The following is a 16,990-nucleotide window of genomic DNA, read 5'->3' on the forward strand; positions in this document are numbered from 1 at the left end:
AAATAAATAATACTAAAAAATAATAGATAAAATACATAGGAAATATGAAGGAATACAAATACAAAATATGAATCTTGCACCAATACGATCAATGTAACTGAAGTAATACTGATGAAGTAAAATTACAATTATTTAATTCAAAATATTTAACATTTAATTATTAAAAATGGTTAGTTTTAATAAAAAGTTTAAGAGGTACTAAAGGAAGTAATACTTCACTTACGTTACAAAAAATAAAATTAAGTGTTTCTACAAGGCATTTTCTTACTTTTATTTTATAAGATACATAACCTGATATTTGCACAAGTATTATATATTAATTGATCAATTCCCAATAACACAGGGTAAGCAATTTAATTGTACAAAATAGCTATTTAAACATAATATATGCGATCATAATCCAATGATGAAATATGATATATTGTGATTTAAAAATGTTATATGGAATAAATACAATATTGTTTCAGTAGAAATTTAAATTGCTTTTATTTTTAATTTAAAATTTTAAAAAAATACTGGATGACAGTTACTAACTAAGTTATGTATTGAAATAGAGATTGCTACATAGTCGAGTACATTTCATTAGTTAATAAAATCTAATAAATAGCTGCTGACTCTGCTGATGATATGTGTTTGTATCTGAGAAGTAGCATCGTAGCCTCTTGTGTTACCTTTTTATTGAAATACATATCTACTTAAAAATAACTATAGATGAATCATTTCTGAGTTCAAGTCAGATAAGCTGCAACCTAGACTGACACATTTACATTACAAGGTTTTATAAGTAGAGCTTTACTTTAAAGTATTTTTGGTCAAAAATATTTATAAAATATATCTGTATTGGCTAGTTACTTGAGCTATAAATTCTAAGCTTAGAGCTATAAATCAGCTATGAATGAGAATTGAAGACACTTGTAGTGAAAATCGATCCATAAGTTATGTATTAAAAAAGTTTCTAATGGTTTACAATCCTGATATTTTTACAAACTCATACTTGAAAGCTCTGGTTTTGTATTTTGTGAGCATATCTTATCCCTATTGCCCTGCATTTCATGTATAAAAAGTTGAAATATTTAATTTTACATAAATTTATGTATAAAATGAGATTAGAAATGTGTATTTAATTATGGCACCACTATTATTAAAATCGAAAAAAAATATATATAAATTTCAATTTATTCTTAATCCTAAAGAATATTTTATAAAAAATACATTGGTCCAAAACAGTCTTTTTTACATAATAGGTCTTTTAAGTCATACTTCATTATTTACTAACATTTAAAAATGCATTATCAAGTAAAATTTTTGATACTGTTATAATGCATATATCTAAAGTCACAACCTAATATTATTAAGTAATATAATTTTAAGTATATATGTAAAGTGGAGTAGAAAACCATTTTACATATTTAAAGATAATTTCTGTGTGATTAGATTTACATAATCCCAAACATAGATATGTGTTTAATAGTCTTATCTTATCTAACATATTATATACCAATAAATAAAAAGTATTTAAGCAACAGAGGTTAATCCAATCATGTCATATTTTTTATTCTTCTGACATATAATTGGGTAACAGATGGAGAAATAGTATAAGCCTGCAATTGCTAAAACGAGTGATACAATAACTGTTACAATACCCCATGCCGAAATTCCTAGGCCTCTTCTAACAGGACCTTGGTTTGGAAGAGCAGAACCGACTGATGATTTTGGTTGAACGTTCTCTTTTGCTTTATTCTGATATTTCGTATTATATCCTCTTCGAAATCCTTCGCAGGAAGTTAAAACCAAGCTTAAAACTAAAACAGTAATTCGAATAATTCAATACTTATTAAATAATAATCAACAAGTATATTATTATAAAAAAATATTTCTTACCAAGCAATCCAAGACCTAGATTGATGAATGCTTTAAACATTTTAACTTTTACTTTAATGTAATGTTAAATGATATCAACTTAATAGACTACTGAGCTATTGTTTATAAACAATAAATTTCGTAAATAATAAAACGTAACTATTTTGAATTACAATTAATTAAAGTATGCATGAAAACAAAATTCAGAAATGTATTTTAAAATTCTCAGTTATGAATGTTTCGGATCTTTCACCTTCCAATGCTTTGAAGTTTAAACTAAATTCGTGGTTTATTCTGTATGAATTCTAAAACGTCAAAAACTTTGTTACAGATCAGAAGGAATACTATAACAATCGAGCCATAGATAACAGATATAGAATCTATATTATAGACTGGCTAAAAGAAGCCGTAGGCCAAAGAATAACTTAATAAAGTTGATTGATTGATAATTTTCTAAATTAAAGCCTAATAAATTGTATTTAATTCTAATTATTCTGCAGTAACCAGGAAAAGCCGAAGCCGCCGGGGACTATGGGCCGATTCTTTGGTGCAACAATCATTGGGTTGGCGAACGCAGTGTTACAGTACTCAGAAGGATTCTGCTGCGCGTTCTCTCGTAAAAATCCCGTTAGTCACCTATTACGACACCCGCGGGAAGAGACGGGGTGCTATTCGTAGCCGGCACCACACTGGCTACAGACCCATCACTTCTGAGCCATGTATTAAGTTGTTTTCGAGAGTCATTACGAATTGTCTCGCACGCAGATTTGACTACTTCCATCCTCCCGAACTACAGAACCAGAACTCGAAACCCATACAGCTGTAGCGAGGAGTGAGACAGGGAGACCTTATTTCTCCGAAACTGTTTACCGCTGCTTTGGAAGATGTTTTCAAGCTTCTGGACAGGAAAGGATCTGGCATCAACTTTAACGGCGAGTACATCACTCACCTTCGGTTTGCTGACGACATAGTAGTCATAGCTGAAACCATGTAAAACCTAACCACAATGCTTGGTAAAGCCTCTGAACGAGTGGGTCTTAAAATGAACATGGATGACGAAGATTAAGTCGAACATCCATGTTATGCTCACTCCCATAAACATCGGATAATCTACACGCGAAGATGTCGATGACTACATATACCTGGGACAAACGATCCAATTAGGTAAATCCAACTTCGAAAAAGAGGTCAACCGTCGAATCCAACTCGGCTGGGCAGAGTTCGGGAAGCTACGAAAAATCTTCTCGTCCCACATACCGCAGTGTCTCAAGACAAAAGTCTTTGACCAGTGTGTGTTGCACAGATGACTTAGGGCTCTGAAACGTGGTTCTTCACAATGGGCGTCATAAGAAGGCTCAAGGTCACCCAAAGGGCAATGGAGAGGGCTATGCTCGGAGTTTCTCTGCGAGAGCAAATAACAAGTGAGGAGATCCGCAGAAGAACTAAGATCACCGAGATAGCCCAAAGTATTGCCACACTTAAGTGTCAGTGGGCGGGGCAAATTACTCGAAGAACTGACAGCCAATGATTTCTCGAGTGGCGACCACGGACTGGAAGACGCAGCGTGGGTAGATCACAAGGTGCTCCCACGACCTGGTGAAGGTCGCAGAAAGCCGCTAGTTGCAGGCCGCACAAGAACGGTCGTTGTGGCGATCTTTGAGAGAGGCCAATGTCCAGAAGTAGACGTCCTTTGGCTAAGAGATTCTAAAGTAAATGAGATTCTAAATTATATGATTAATAAAAATGTAAAAGAAACTTAATAAATAAATAAGTAGGTATAGTAATTACTAAGTAGAAAATACGTATAAATATTGTTTTGACAAAATTGTTATGCATAATTCATACTTACTGTACTGTATTCTTTTTACTATTTAAGAGACTAAAAATAATTAAGTTGGCAATGAAAAATCGTTAGCGTATTTCCTGTTTCACTTCTATTTGCTGGCGTGTACTTCCTTTGAGTGCGTTGAACTGATTTGTCAAATGTCAAAAGAAAATGATGCCGGCGATGGCTAAAATACAAGTTTCGGTTTTACTCTTATTATATATCGCCATTCAGTGCGGTAGTTTAAATGTGGATACAATTTCTAGTGATATAAAGATCAAAAATGTCGATCGGTCGATCGATATCTCCTCTCAACTTGTGAAAATAACATCTAAAGTAACCTTGGAAAACACTGGTAAGGTACCGGTAAAAAATTTCCTATTATCAGTCGAAGGTGGAGCAAAAAGTAATTTAGCTTTTATTAGTGCCAAAGATCACAACAACAAGGATTTGCGCCTTGTAGAGACCACTGTAAAAGGTTATGATCAAGTCAAATTTTGGCGTGTTGAATTGAAGGAAGCAATCAATGTAGCATCTACAGCCATTATTGCAACTGAATCAGTGTATACAAAAGCATTACAACCATTCCCAACTGCTATTACCCAGCAAGAAGATCAACTGGTTAAATACAACGGAAATTTGTACTTCTACTCTCCATATCCTGTGGTATCACAAAAAACTAATGTTGTTTTAAATACGAAATCTGTTGAGTCGTTTACTAAAATAAAACCGTTCTCTCAACAAGATGGAACTATTGCCTATGGTTCCTATTCAAATATTTCTCCATTTACTGAAAAAGAGTTGAACATCCATTACAAGAACAATTCCCCATTCTTAACTGTTACTAGGTTGGCACGTCTCATTGAAGTATCTCATTGGGGCAATATAGCTATAGAGGAAACAGTTGAGATTGAGCATACTGGTGCCAAACTGAAAGGACCATTTTCAAGATATGATTATCAACAAGATCACCACAGCGGACCAGCTAGTGTACGTTCTTATAAAACTTTCCTACCTGCTTCAGCATCAGATGTGTACTACCGTGATACTAATGGAAACATCTCTACATCCAACATGAAGGTGAAGAAAGATTCCGTAGAATTGGACTTAAGACCGAGGTATCCTCTTTTCGGTGGTTGGAGGTCCCATTACACTCTAGGATATAATGTTCCAAGTTATGAGTACTTGTACCACTCTGGTAACGAATACTTGCTCAAGATGAGAGCAGTCGATCATGTGTTTGATGATATGCAAGTAGATGAGTTAGTCACAAAGATTATTTTGCCAGAAGGATCAACAAATATTGTAGTAAATTTTCCATTTACAGTTACAAGGCTTTCAGATAGTCTGCACTACACTTACCTCGACACTAAGGGTCGTCCAGTAATTACCTTTACTAAGCAAAATGTTGTTGAGAATCACATTCAAGATTTCCAGATTCGTTACACATTCCCACGCCTGCTAATGTTACAAGAACCTCTATTAGTTGTTGGTTTCTTATATACTTTATTTTTATGTGTAATTATTTATGTTAGATTAGATTTTTCTATTCATAAGCCAGAACATCAGCATAAAGATTAATGTTATTGTAAATCATGCTAAGCTGTCATTTGTAATGTTTAAAATTTATTTACAGTGTAGTGTGAAATTAACATGTTCATTTCAACATGTATTGTCTCAAATTTATTGAGAAATAAACTATCTAAAAATTTTTAAAAACCTTTGTTTTATTTATTTATGTTAATACTTTTTTAAATAAGTAATAACATTTTAAATAAGTTCATTCACATACATTTTATAATTTATCTATTCCTCAGCATGGAAATAAATTATTGTGAAGAAAACTGCATGAGTCAGATTTAATTCTGCCACCAACCCACTTCGAGCATTACTTACATTTATGTACATTACCGTCTTCATCATAGGGCACATGGGGCACATGCCCAGGGCCCCCTGAGAGGGCCCCGAAGAACCAACAATTTACCAAATAAAACCAAAAAATATCTAGCAAAAGGGCCTCAAATTCATGGGTGCCCAAGGGCCCCAGCATAGCTTGAGACTGCTCTGTTTATGTACTTTGTTAACAATAACATTTTCTCAAAACTATAATGAATATCATAGTGAATATACCATAATGAATGTTGTGTCAATTCTTTGTCTAATGTTGTTTATTTGGGTTTTGTTCTCCTTTGGTTAAAATAGACTTTAGCTCTTCATTTTCACATTGTTACTTTTATTTAATAGTGTGTTGTATATTACTGTCATCATAATATGTAATAAATCATTAAATACAATATTATAAATTTATTTTGTTAACGAATTTTGATAAAATGCACTGATTGTTTTCCCATATATATTTTTTAATTTTACAAACATACAAAAGTTGGCTTACAACTTTAAAATTTTATTAATTAGATATAACTATATACAATCATATAAAATAAACTATAATTTATCTTATTTTCAAATAAACAATATAATTTTAGTTAGTAATGAGTTAAATTGTTAACTGCTCCTGAGCATATCAAAATGGATAATAATATAGTAAAATTTCGAATATTGTTTCAATTGATTTAATTAGTCTTATTTATTTTAATGGCTCTGATAGCTCTTTGAAAGATTCATACAATATGTAGTTATGTGTTTTTTATAAAAGTAATATAACAATAAAAGTTAATTTCATAATATTTATTACTAAAAGTAAATCAAAATGTTTTTTTTTGTGCTCATTTACAGTCCATATTCAGATAATTTAAAACGTAGGACAACGGGGGCGCTAGTACAAGGTAGTATTGCTAGTTCTGTTACAACTGCGGTGACTAGACTCGGAGGTGTGACGTCATACATCAAGTTGAGAAGCGATAAATTGGGATTCGTTCGCCAATCCTTCAAAGGCGAATTTTCGTCATTCTTATCAATGAGATCATCTGGATCACCTATAATATAAAAAAGTTGTTTAAGATTATACGTAAGTACATTCTGCAAACATTCTTCATAAAGACACTCCATTTTTTATAATTGTAAAGAGAGATGTGCTATTGTATCACGTAACGTTAAATGGTCGCCTCCGTCCTTGGTAATTGGCACTGCAAGAAATGTAATTCAGTCGTAACGCCATACAAAGTTCTAACAACGGTATTAGTACCGATAGCATCGCCAGGCTCACCTATTTCGTTGTGCACGAAGGCGTCGGTCTGGACGGTGTCGGCGAACTTGTGTGTTTCGCAGGCCACCAGCAGCGGCACGTTGTGCGCGCGTGCCGCCAGCGCCGCCTGCAGCGTGCCGGCCGGCGCCAGCACCGCGCCGTTGGCCAGCAACGACGCCGCGCCCACCAACACCTTGTTCATCTGAGGGGAATGGATTGCTTAGTAGCTAAATTGTGTGAAATAAATAAATGTTTACAATTTCAACAGTTTGATCGACCAAGTCTCTCGTGATCATCGTAGAGGTGGTTGTTCCGTATATTTTAAAAATACATAGATTTTTCTCTAAGCTCAAAATTCACTGGACCAACTTTGATAATAATTTTTAACTTATTGAAGGTCAAATGTACTTAATGTCCACATCACCACACAGAGGTTATAACGACTATACACGTCTGTGGTTGAGACTCAAAAAATATATAATGTGGTGTGTGCTCACGTCTCGCATGAGGTAGTTAAGCGCGGAGATGTCGGCGTATGAGCAGCGCACTCCACGGGCGAGCAGACGGCGCAACATCTCGCGTGCGCCGCGCTGCAGCCGCGTGCCCACCACCACCGCGCGGAACACCACGCCCGCCGCCTGCGCCTCGCACAGGATGCGCTCAATCAACGACGAGCTGCGTGAGGGATAGCGTGTTATGTCTATAACGTAATGGCCTGTATATGTCCCGCACCTGCCTGCGCTAGAATGAGCTAATTTCACCACGCTACACCAATACGTGTTATATTTATGTATGTAAAAGTGTTTTTTTTCTTCAACTCACAATACATATTTCTGTGGTTAAACATATATAAAAATATATATATACACGACATCTTTTGAGCAAAACATGTGTAAACCAAAATCAATAACATTTGTTTATACAACCAATTTAATATTGAATACATAAGCATACGCACCATCCATAAGTGAGTATATTATCATTGGTAGATATCTTGTTTCGTACGGCTATACTGATTGCTTCGCCTGCCATGTCTATCTGTTCGCGGATGTATCGATCAATCTCCTCTTGAAGCCGTTTCTTAGCCTGGTAATGACATTCTAATAAAGTGTTGATAAAAAACATTAAGTAGTTTTAATTATTTCCTCTAAAAATCGCTAAGATTTGGTGATTGTTTATGTATTTGGCAGAAAATATGAGAGCATGTTGCTCTGATGACTACGACGAATACTTACGTCGAACTCGTCTACGTTATTGGGTAGCTGCGTGAGGTGGTACCGGAAGTACTTGAGCGCGTTGGTCTGCGAGGCGGCGGGCGGTCTTACGGCCCACAGGAACTCGACGCTGGCCGCCAGCTGCGCCTCCAGTCCGCGAGCGAACTCGGTGCGCGCCGGCAGGCTGTAGTCTCTAACCATCTGAAATAAGAAGATATGTAATAAAGTCAACAGAATACCATATGGCTTAAAAAAAAGTGGAAACAAAGCTTACATGGGCAAAAAAACCAAAAGAATTGTTTTAATCTTTAAAGCAAAAAATATATAATTGATTATCAAATTTCCACTAGCTATTTCTAAATGTACTTAGTAACTTAAATAGATAAGACTACAACATCATTATCAAAAGCAATTTGTAACATAATTATGTAAATAATGTCTATAAATAATATAATAAAAAATCACTATAATATAACGGGATCACCTTTTTCAATGCATCCAACAATGCTATACATCTTGCATTTGATCCAGTCACAACACGTGATGCAAGTTGCACGCCTAGTTTAATAACAGCAGGGTGTAAGCTGAAACAAGAAAAATTACTAAATTTTGGAATATTCATTAATAATAATTAAAAATTAACAATATTTATAATATTTACTTTGAATTAATAGCCATTTGTTTCAGTGATTCTTTGTCATGTTCAGTGTACAAATGTTGGAACCAATTCATTTTCTGCATACCCTGAGATTTTGGCTTGGACTTTTCTACTGCTGTCTTTGTTGCTGCTTTTGATGACTTTTCCTACAAAAAATTCAAAATCATAATTGTTATTTCTACAACACTCGTATAATGTATAGTTTTAAATTTTTATTTAAATTTAAATTTAAAACTGAAGCAAAAACTAATAGTTTAAAGAATACATTCAAGATTTGCTTTAGTACAAGAAGAGATGTCCGATGATGTTCTTGAAAATAAGTAAAAAAATGAAATAAGAGAATAATAAAAATGAATTTGGAATAATATATGAATATAAATGATATTCTATTCGCATATATGTGTAAAGAAAAGGAGTAAAAATGTTTTACCTGTTTAGGTTTATCAATTTGTTTGCTGGGTTGTTCTGTCTTCACCTCTGAAGGTTTTTGCTGTTGTGCAGCTTGCTTTGATGCTCTCTGTGCCTCCTGCTTAGCACGCCGCTCTGCTCTTAATTCTGCTTTAGATTTCGTAGATTCTTCACCCTAATCAATATTTGAAGTGAAAATATATTTAAAATTGTAATTGATATAAAAAATTACATGGCATATCACAACAATAAGATCATATGGAATGGTAAATGAGGTAACACCCAAATTCAATTGCTTATATATATTTTCTAAACTTTTAGTATAATGTTCATAAAACTTAAAATTACCTTTTTCGCTGTGAAGTCAATTGCTATAACTTTATCAGTCACAGCTTGTACATCTTTAGCAACATTTACAATATCTTTCAGGGTGTTTACTACATCTTCGACAGTTAAATCTTGTGCTACAACAGCATTTTTGTCACCACTTTCCTGTATTGGTTTTTTCTTAGCTTGCTTAGCTGCTTTCTTGGCAGCTCTCTCAGCTTTAATGAGTTCTTTAGACTTTTCTGCATTTATATCTATATTATCATTTTGAATAGCTCTGTCAACTTCATCTTTACTTTTAGGTGATTCTGCTTTAGTTGTTATGGATGGAGTTGAATTTATTTTATCACATACTACAGGAACTTTAGGAGGATTTTTGATAACATTAGTACTTATATTCTTCTTAGTTTCAGAATCACTAATGGTGGTTGGCAGTTGAATGTTTGTAGATCCATTATCTTTATTTTTAATGTTCTTTGCCTTTGCTTTCTGCTTTAACAGCTTCTTAGCTTCTCTTGCTGCCATTACATCATCTCTTGTTTTTTCAGACCCTTCTTTGGAAGACATTTTTTCAATTCTATCTTCTAGGGTAGTATTTTTGAATGGAACTTCTAATGTTTTCTTAATTTCATCTGATTTAATATTTGTATCAAAATCTTTTTGTGTTTTTGGCACAATGTTTGCAGTATTAGAATATGAATATTCTCTCACATTTATAGTATTATGATCAATGTTAATTTTTACACTAGTTAAGTACTTTGCAGCTCTTAGCTTTTTTCTTCTTATCCTTCTTTTTTTCGCAGTAGTTACTTGAGTACAACTACTTTCTTGGTCGGCCCCAATATTTTCCTAAAAAAAGTATAATAACTAAGAATTATGTTTACAACTGTGACTTTGTTACTGTCAAAAAATTAAAATTTTCATAATTTTTTAGTAAATAATTAAGACAAGATCATTCAAAGGTAAGGTGAAATATTGCCAAATAAAGTAGCCACAGTCCAACAACATGCAATACTAGTAGTTATATATTAAGAATAGCTTAATTAAAAACCTTATTCTATATTGGCTAATTCATGACTTTTCTTTTATTTATGTTATTTATTATTCTATATATATTTCTTATTGCAAGAGTTTAAGACCTGATAAATGGTTATTAACTTCTTATAATAGCTTTTGCTTTTTGATATTCTTTAAGCATTTTAATATGCATTACTACATTTTAATTTTAATGACGTAGAAATGAGTTGCAACAGTCTTTTATACAACAAATTTATTGACCAAATACAGTAGTTTGTTTATTTAAAATAGTTAAGTATTTTATTTTAAAAGATCCAATCATCTTGATCAGATAATTCATAATTCTTCTAGATGTATCTCTCCATCGTTTTGTTTTAAAAATTCAGGTTAACGACATAACCTGTAAATTTATTATGATAATATCGCATAGCAAGGATTAATATTATACCTTAGACAAACCCATAGCTGCTTTTCCTTAGTAAGCTATAAAATAGGCAAAAAAAAAAAAAATTATGTACTGAAGTAACCAGATTTTACAAAATAACGAGAAGATAACTTACTACCGTATAATAAGAAGCAGTGTAAATTGTACATTTAATAAACCTGTAAAGAAATGTATATATAAGATATTTTAATCTATATAAATTCTGATAGACTATCTACATGAACATTTTATTTTGAAGAATTTTAAATTGCCATTTGTTACGTTTACGTTTACCTTTATCGAGACATGACGTGAATGAATTATGAAATCATGTTATGTTAAATCAAAACTGACATATAGTTTTTTTTTTTAAATTATGTTATGTTCTGCATTCTTTATAAAATTATTACATCAGGCAAAAAAAGAAAAAACTTGCCTTTTAAAAATAGCAAATATCTGTGGGATATCATTATATTAATAATATATGTAGTAGTTAAGGTAAATAAAAAATTCTTCTAAACTATTCTTTTAAAACATTATCATATGAACTTATTATTGAATGTACTCTATGCTATATTATTATTAAATTCTTTGGAGTAACTTAAAATAGTTTTAATTGCATACAAATAATTAAAAACCATAAAATAATAAGAATAATCATTATTATGACATGTGTAATTCCTCCTTTTTTCATCAATACTACATAACACTCACAATTTAAATTTGTAATAAAATAAACAGTGTAAAATAAGATTGAGAAGGTGTGAAATATATTTCGAGCGACTTGACACTTAATTAGTGGTTTAGCGAGCAACTTCATCATGTAGTTTTAATGTCACACCTTGCACGCGCTTCATAAAAAACACTCTCATTTTTTTTTCATAATGCGCCTAAAAAGTACAAGTTACTTATCAAAATATTGTAAATATAAATTTAATGCAACTATTTTGTTGTTATTTTATATAAATCTTTTAATTTTGCAACTGTTTTAAGTAGCTGTTTATATACCTACATTTTACGAATATTTTAGCTTGTCGTTATATTATTATAGATTAGTACTTTAAAGCTGAAAACTAATAATATTATTTCAACTCCTTCCTTCATAAATATAATCAGCTACTGGTGCTAATATTATGTTAGAACATTTGAATATTGAATTTGAGTGATTATTCATTGTTTTTTTTTTATGAAATTTTGTTATATATGTTATTTTAGTAGGTACAAAGGTTTGTTTTATACCATCCTAACGATAACATAAAATAATATAATATAAGAATATACAAAATAATGACATATTGTAAGAAAAAAATAGTATTACAAAGGTAACTATAAAAATGTGTATTTATCGGTGGTTTATATTAATAAACTAATGACAAGAAAAACATTATGGTATTAAAGGAAATAACAAGACTGTTTTTATTGTAAGTATATTGCAAAATAATGGAGGTATTGGTATTAAAATGCTTTCTAATACTAGTTCTTGTAATTACAACTATTGAAGGTGGTTACTAACCTATAAATACAATTAATAATTAAAGGTATTTTTATAATTAGCCTATATAAGAGAACATTTATTTGTAAAGCAATACTCAAATATATAAGAATATACAAAATAATGACATATTGTAAGAAAAAAATAGTATTACAAAGGTAACTATAAAAATGTGTATTTATCGGTGGTTTATATTAATAAACTAATGACAAGAAAAACATTATGGTATTAAAGGAAATAACAAGCAATAAAATAAAATGTGTTTAAATACATTATTTTTTTGTGTAAATTACAGCTCCGTAATTGGGACTAGTGGCAAATACAAATGATTTTGCTTTAGCTTTATCAATTTTACAGTGCTTAACGTAAAATTCATCTTCTACTTTATCAATGTATTCTTTCACTTTCTCTTTTGGGCATAGAGCTACAATACAACCACCCCATCCAGCACCGGTCAATCTTGAATGAACATTTAATTTTTTAGATATGTCTACCAAAAGATCTAAATTTTTATGTGAGCATTCATATAATTTTTTTAAGCTTTCATGGCTTTTTGACATCAGCTCTCCTAACTTACTTAAAACATCGGCTCTGTCTTCGTCTGTTGAATATGTATTTGCGCCGTTAGTGGAGCCATTGCGTTTCCCGTTCATAGAAGATTCTGAACATATCCCACGAAAGGCTTCAACTCTTATGGCCTCTCCATAAACGTGCAAAGCTCTTTGTTTTAATTTAAACTCGTGTAAATGTATCGTATTTGGAGTTAAATAAAAGTTATCCATTTCCTCTTCAGTAATATTTAACATTTCACATACTTCCGTTTTTACATAGATATCTTTTGGTAGTTGATTATGTACAAGAATTACCATTTCTTCTAAACTTTTATTTAATAATTTCTGTACTTGACTTAAAGTGACTATATTATGATCAATTTTTATATGTGAATCTAGAGTTAAAATTTTAGCAGCCAGTCTACACTCTATAACTCTCTTATTGTAGTCATTAGTAGCTGCTTTGTTTACTTCAGCTAAACTATGTGCTACTACAAAAGAAGCATCTTCTGGTAACATAACTTTTGTAGCCTTTAGAGGGTTCCAAGTTATATATTGAGCGCAATATTTTTCTGCCAAGAAAGCTATTGCCTGATCCATACCACCCCCTTGCGTTCCAATGTATCTCTCACATTTGGCACAAAGTGAAGCGATTTCTATTTTATTTAATATTGCTTTTTGAGCATATAGAAATGCTAAGCACACAGCACTTACTAGAGCTGACGAACTTGATAAGCCCGAGGCTGGGGGAATATTTCCGTCAATAAAGAATTTGACCCCATTAATAACTTTATTATCCAAATGCTCCAGAGCTCCTTTAATCCCACAAAGTACGTAATTATACCAAAATGGTTTTCCATCTGAACCTAATCTTTCTATTATCATTTCACTGTATGGTTTTATTTCGAAATCAATCTTATCATATTTACAATTCGTATTACGTAGATTAATTTTATGTTCTCGCATAAAACCCGCTGCCACTATTATGTCTTGTTCTAAAGCCATAGGCAACACTGGATAACCGCAATAATCAATATGTTCTCCAATTAAATTAACTCTGCCAGGAACTCGTGCAAAAAAATCTGGCTGACATCCAAATTCATTATAAAAATGTTCACTTAACTTTTCAATTCTTTCTCCCGACGGGATATTTGTTATCGGTACTTCGTCACTATTTCCGCTCATTTTATCAGCAGTGTTTGTAAACAAACAATAATAATATAATAAGAACTCGCTGATACGTACCGTGACTGCTAAATTGTAACTACAATGATGTGATTCGTTGAATTGTTATTATTCTTATCAGCGTATAAATTACAATAGCTTATTATTCGCTATGGCTTTAGAAATGCAGAATCCTAGGTGTTCTAGCACGGTGATATTTTAACAATTCCAGAACGAGATGCGCTTCATAATTTATTTAAAAAAGTAAAAAGTATTTACCCGTAATTCTTTATATTTGCACATAAATATGATCACAATCGAAACATAAGTGTTCCATGAAAAATGTAAACGATATAAAATTATCTTTAACTTAACCTAAAAACTTAAGCTAACGCTAGTACAATAACAACTAACAACCAAGACTGGCCACTAGGTACTAATGAACTTGACGTTTAAGCGCTTCGCTGCTGATACGTGGATTCATGTCAATAGCTCAATATATATACAGTTAAAATGCTACATATAACAAGTTTTAAGTGGAGTGGTTCATATTGAATAAACTCAAAAGCGTCTACGAATTTTAGAATGAAACAAATCGGGTCACACAAAATTCAGTGTCGGGTCTTTTGGTCTATAAAAATATCTTAATAACTAGGTAATTTTGTAAAGTACCGAGGTATATTCTTTAAACATAATTTCCAAAATTTGTTTATACATAATATTAAAGTTTCACGTGATAAATCATGGATATGGGTGAAAAACTAAACAAACTCTCTTCTTAATATTAAGTTATGTTAGGTTGAAAGAACAGTCGACTTCGAAAGCCAAGAACGTATAGTTCACTAAAAGGTTATTAATATAACGATTTTTTCTTAAAAATGTTTAATAAGTTAGACATTTTAGCTAGGTAACTTATTATATCTAAATTGTATATATTTTTATCATATGTTGTATACTCCAAATCTTCAACGTATGCTTAAAATTAGTTATTTGTTTTTTTTGGTAAACATTCTCCGAATATAAAATATACCATTTTATAATTATAAACAAAATTAGTAAAACATGACATAACTTTCAATATGTAACAATATACCAACGGTGTGTTTTAATAGGATAGTACCTAAAATTTTTGAAATAACAGAAGTTGCAGGTATATTTACCATAAAAAAATCGCCATACTTTGATTATATTAACTTGTTGAAACGAGATTTGTCCTTAAAAACATTAATATTTATCTGTGTTATTACGACGATATTAAGTGTGTTATTATAACAAAATAGATACTGCAGAACACTTAATTTCCAATGATGCTTGATTTTACAATAGATTGAAAAGGTGAGAGTCATTTGTTTTATCAGTTAACCTACTTAATAATGAGTTAATCGACCTCTTGCAACGTCCCTGTTTTTTTACCGATAATACAAATTACGGTAACAATATAATTATCATTTTTTATAACACAAAAGCATTTTGTAACACGCTGTAGTTGTAACAAATAACAAACGGAATAAAGTGTTGTTTACCTGTAGAATAATATGACCGCCAAACAAAATGATAAAGATGAGCTAGCTAATTCCGAGGAAAGCGAAACTAAAAGCCTTATATAAATCATTTCATTTGTGAAAATTAATACGATTTATCCAAATACATGCCAAATTAAATCGTTTCTAATACAGTTAATATCAACAAATAACAAATGATAAGCGTGTTGAGACTTAAGTGACATGCATGCGAGTATGTAGGTACTCGTGATTAGGTGAAGAAATGTACATTGTACATGTATGCTCTGACTGATAAATAATTCAAAAAAAATCTAATTTTAGTCTCTATTATAGAATTAAGCTTATTATTTATATAAATTTTTATCTTAATTCTAAAGTTATTAGTTATAGTACTAAGAACTAGAAGAATCTTATTGAAGGTGATACAATCGAAGAACGAGTTTTTCTTAATAGTTTTTTTAGGAAAAGTATTTGGGCTCAGAGACTGTACAACAGATTTGTTGGAATACAAAAACAAATAACTTTATTCAACATAGAAGTGTAACACTTTTTAATGTCAAAAATATTTGTTTATCTTGATAAATTATTTATATTGAAAATCCGTTGGAGGCGACTATTTTATTCCCAAAGCGTACTATCTTCTAATCTATGAAATCGTTAATGTGATAATAATAGCCTTTAGCACACGAATGTTCTTAGACGGTATTTTTTAACGTTACAATAGAAAACATTTGAACGTTTTGTGGGATCTTGTTGTAATTGCATCCACATCAGATAAATTTTTTGATCGCAAATGCCCCAGAACTGTTTAGGTGCCATCTTACTAATATGAGGCTCCATTGTATTTGCTACTGAAAGTTAAAAAAAACAAATTTAGTTATTTATAAATACATTACTTTTGACAAATTTTACGTTTAGTGTAGTAAATTGAAGTCTAACACAATGTACCATATCAGAGAGAGCATTGTTGGTGACTTTGGCAATAAGTACCATCTCATGTTTATCTCAAGCCTAGCCAAGCTTCCTCATTTGCATTAATATGCAAATGCCTGCAGGTAGCGAAATGGATCAAGAATATATCCCTGAGGGACACCCACATTTACTGGATCCCTGACACATCTCTTACCATTTACCTAATGAACCCTCTGAACTCGCTTGTTCAATTACGAAATCAGATAATTGAGACCGATATATTTTAAGTCGTAGTGGCGTAGGTTCCTAGCCAGAGTTTCATGTTGCACACAGTCGAAGGCCTTAGAGAAGTCACTGTTTAAATTGCTTCTTTGTTTGGTAAATTTATTTTATTAAAAATCAACATGTATACACTATAGCAGCTTTCTATTGCGACAAGGTCACAAATATAATCCACTTCTCTATATTGATGATTGTTGGTATTCAAAGTT

General features: G+C 31.7%; 3 protein-coding genes across 5 annotated transcripts; 1 reads left to right on the top strand and 2 right to left on the bottom strand.

Moving 5' to 3' along the window:
* The first annotated feature begins 3,807 nt into the window (after positions 1-3,807).
* LOC125066619 (dolichyl-diphosphooligosaccharide--protein glycosyltransferase subunit 1) lies at positions 3,808-5,401 on the top strand. Its single transcript, XM_047674755.1, has one exon. It carries the CDS (start codon positions 3,857-3,859, stop codon positions 5,264-5,266), a length of 1,410 nt encoding a protein of 469 aa, XP_047530711.1. The 5' UTR covers positions 3,808-3,856; the 3' UTR covers positions 5,267-5,401.
* Positions 5,402-6,194: 793 nt separating this feature from the next.
* On the bottom strand, positions 6,195-11,142 carry LOC125077048 (translation initiation factor eIF-2B subunit delta). 3 transcript variants are annotated; one of them, XM_047688839.1, is made up of 11 exons: positions 11,015-11,142; positions 10,903-10,937; positions 9,459-10,286; positions 9,133-9,285; positions 8,706-8,848; positions 8,529-8,628; positions 8,066-8,245; positions 7,789-7,916; positions 7,328-7,505; positions 6,852-7,032; positions 6,196-6,621 (listed from the first exon to the last, which is right to left on the bottom strand). In XM_047688839.1, exons 2-11 carry the CDS (start codon positions 10,915-10,917, stop codon positions 6,416-6,418), a joined length of 2,112 nt encoding a protein of 703 aa, XP_047544795.1. In that variant the 5' UTR covers positions 10,918-10,937; positions 11,015-11,142; the 3' UTR covers positions 6,196-6,415. The 3 variants fall into 3 exon arrangements, with proteins under 3 accessions (XP_047544803.1, XP_047544795.1, XP_047544811.1); XM_047688847.1 differs by lacking the exon at positions 11,015-11,142 and having other exon boundaries at positions 6,195-6,621; XM_047688855.1 differs by lacking the exon at positions 10,903-10,937 and having other exon boundaries at positions 6,198-6,621; positions 11,015-11,070.
* A 1,367-nt stretch (positions 11,143-12,509) lies between these two features.
* LOC125077071 (N-acetylgalactosamine kinase) lies at positions 12,510-14,548 on the bottom strand. Its single transcript, XM_047688866.1, has one exon. It carries the CDS (start codon positions 14,104-14,106, stop codon positions 12,643-12,645), a length of 1,464 nt encoding a protein of 487 aa, XP_047544822.1. The 5' UTR covers positions 14,107-14,548; the 3' UTR covers positions 12,510-12,642.
* Between the last annotated feature and the right edge of the window lie 2,442 nt (positions 14,549-16,990).

This window comes from Vanessa atalanta, chromosome 1 (assembly GCF_905147765.1).
Source record: "Vanessa atalanta chromosome 1, ilVanAtal1.2, whole genome shotgun sequence".
Lineage (NCBI taxonomy): Eukaryota > Metazoa > Arthropoda > Insecta > Lepidoptera > Nymphalidae > Vanessa > Vanessa atalanta.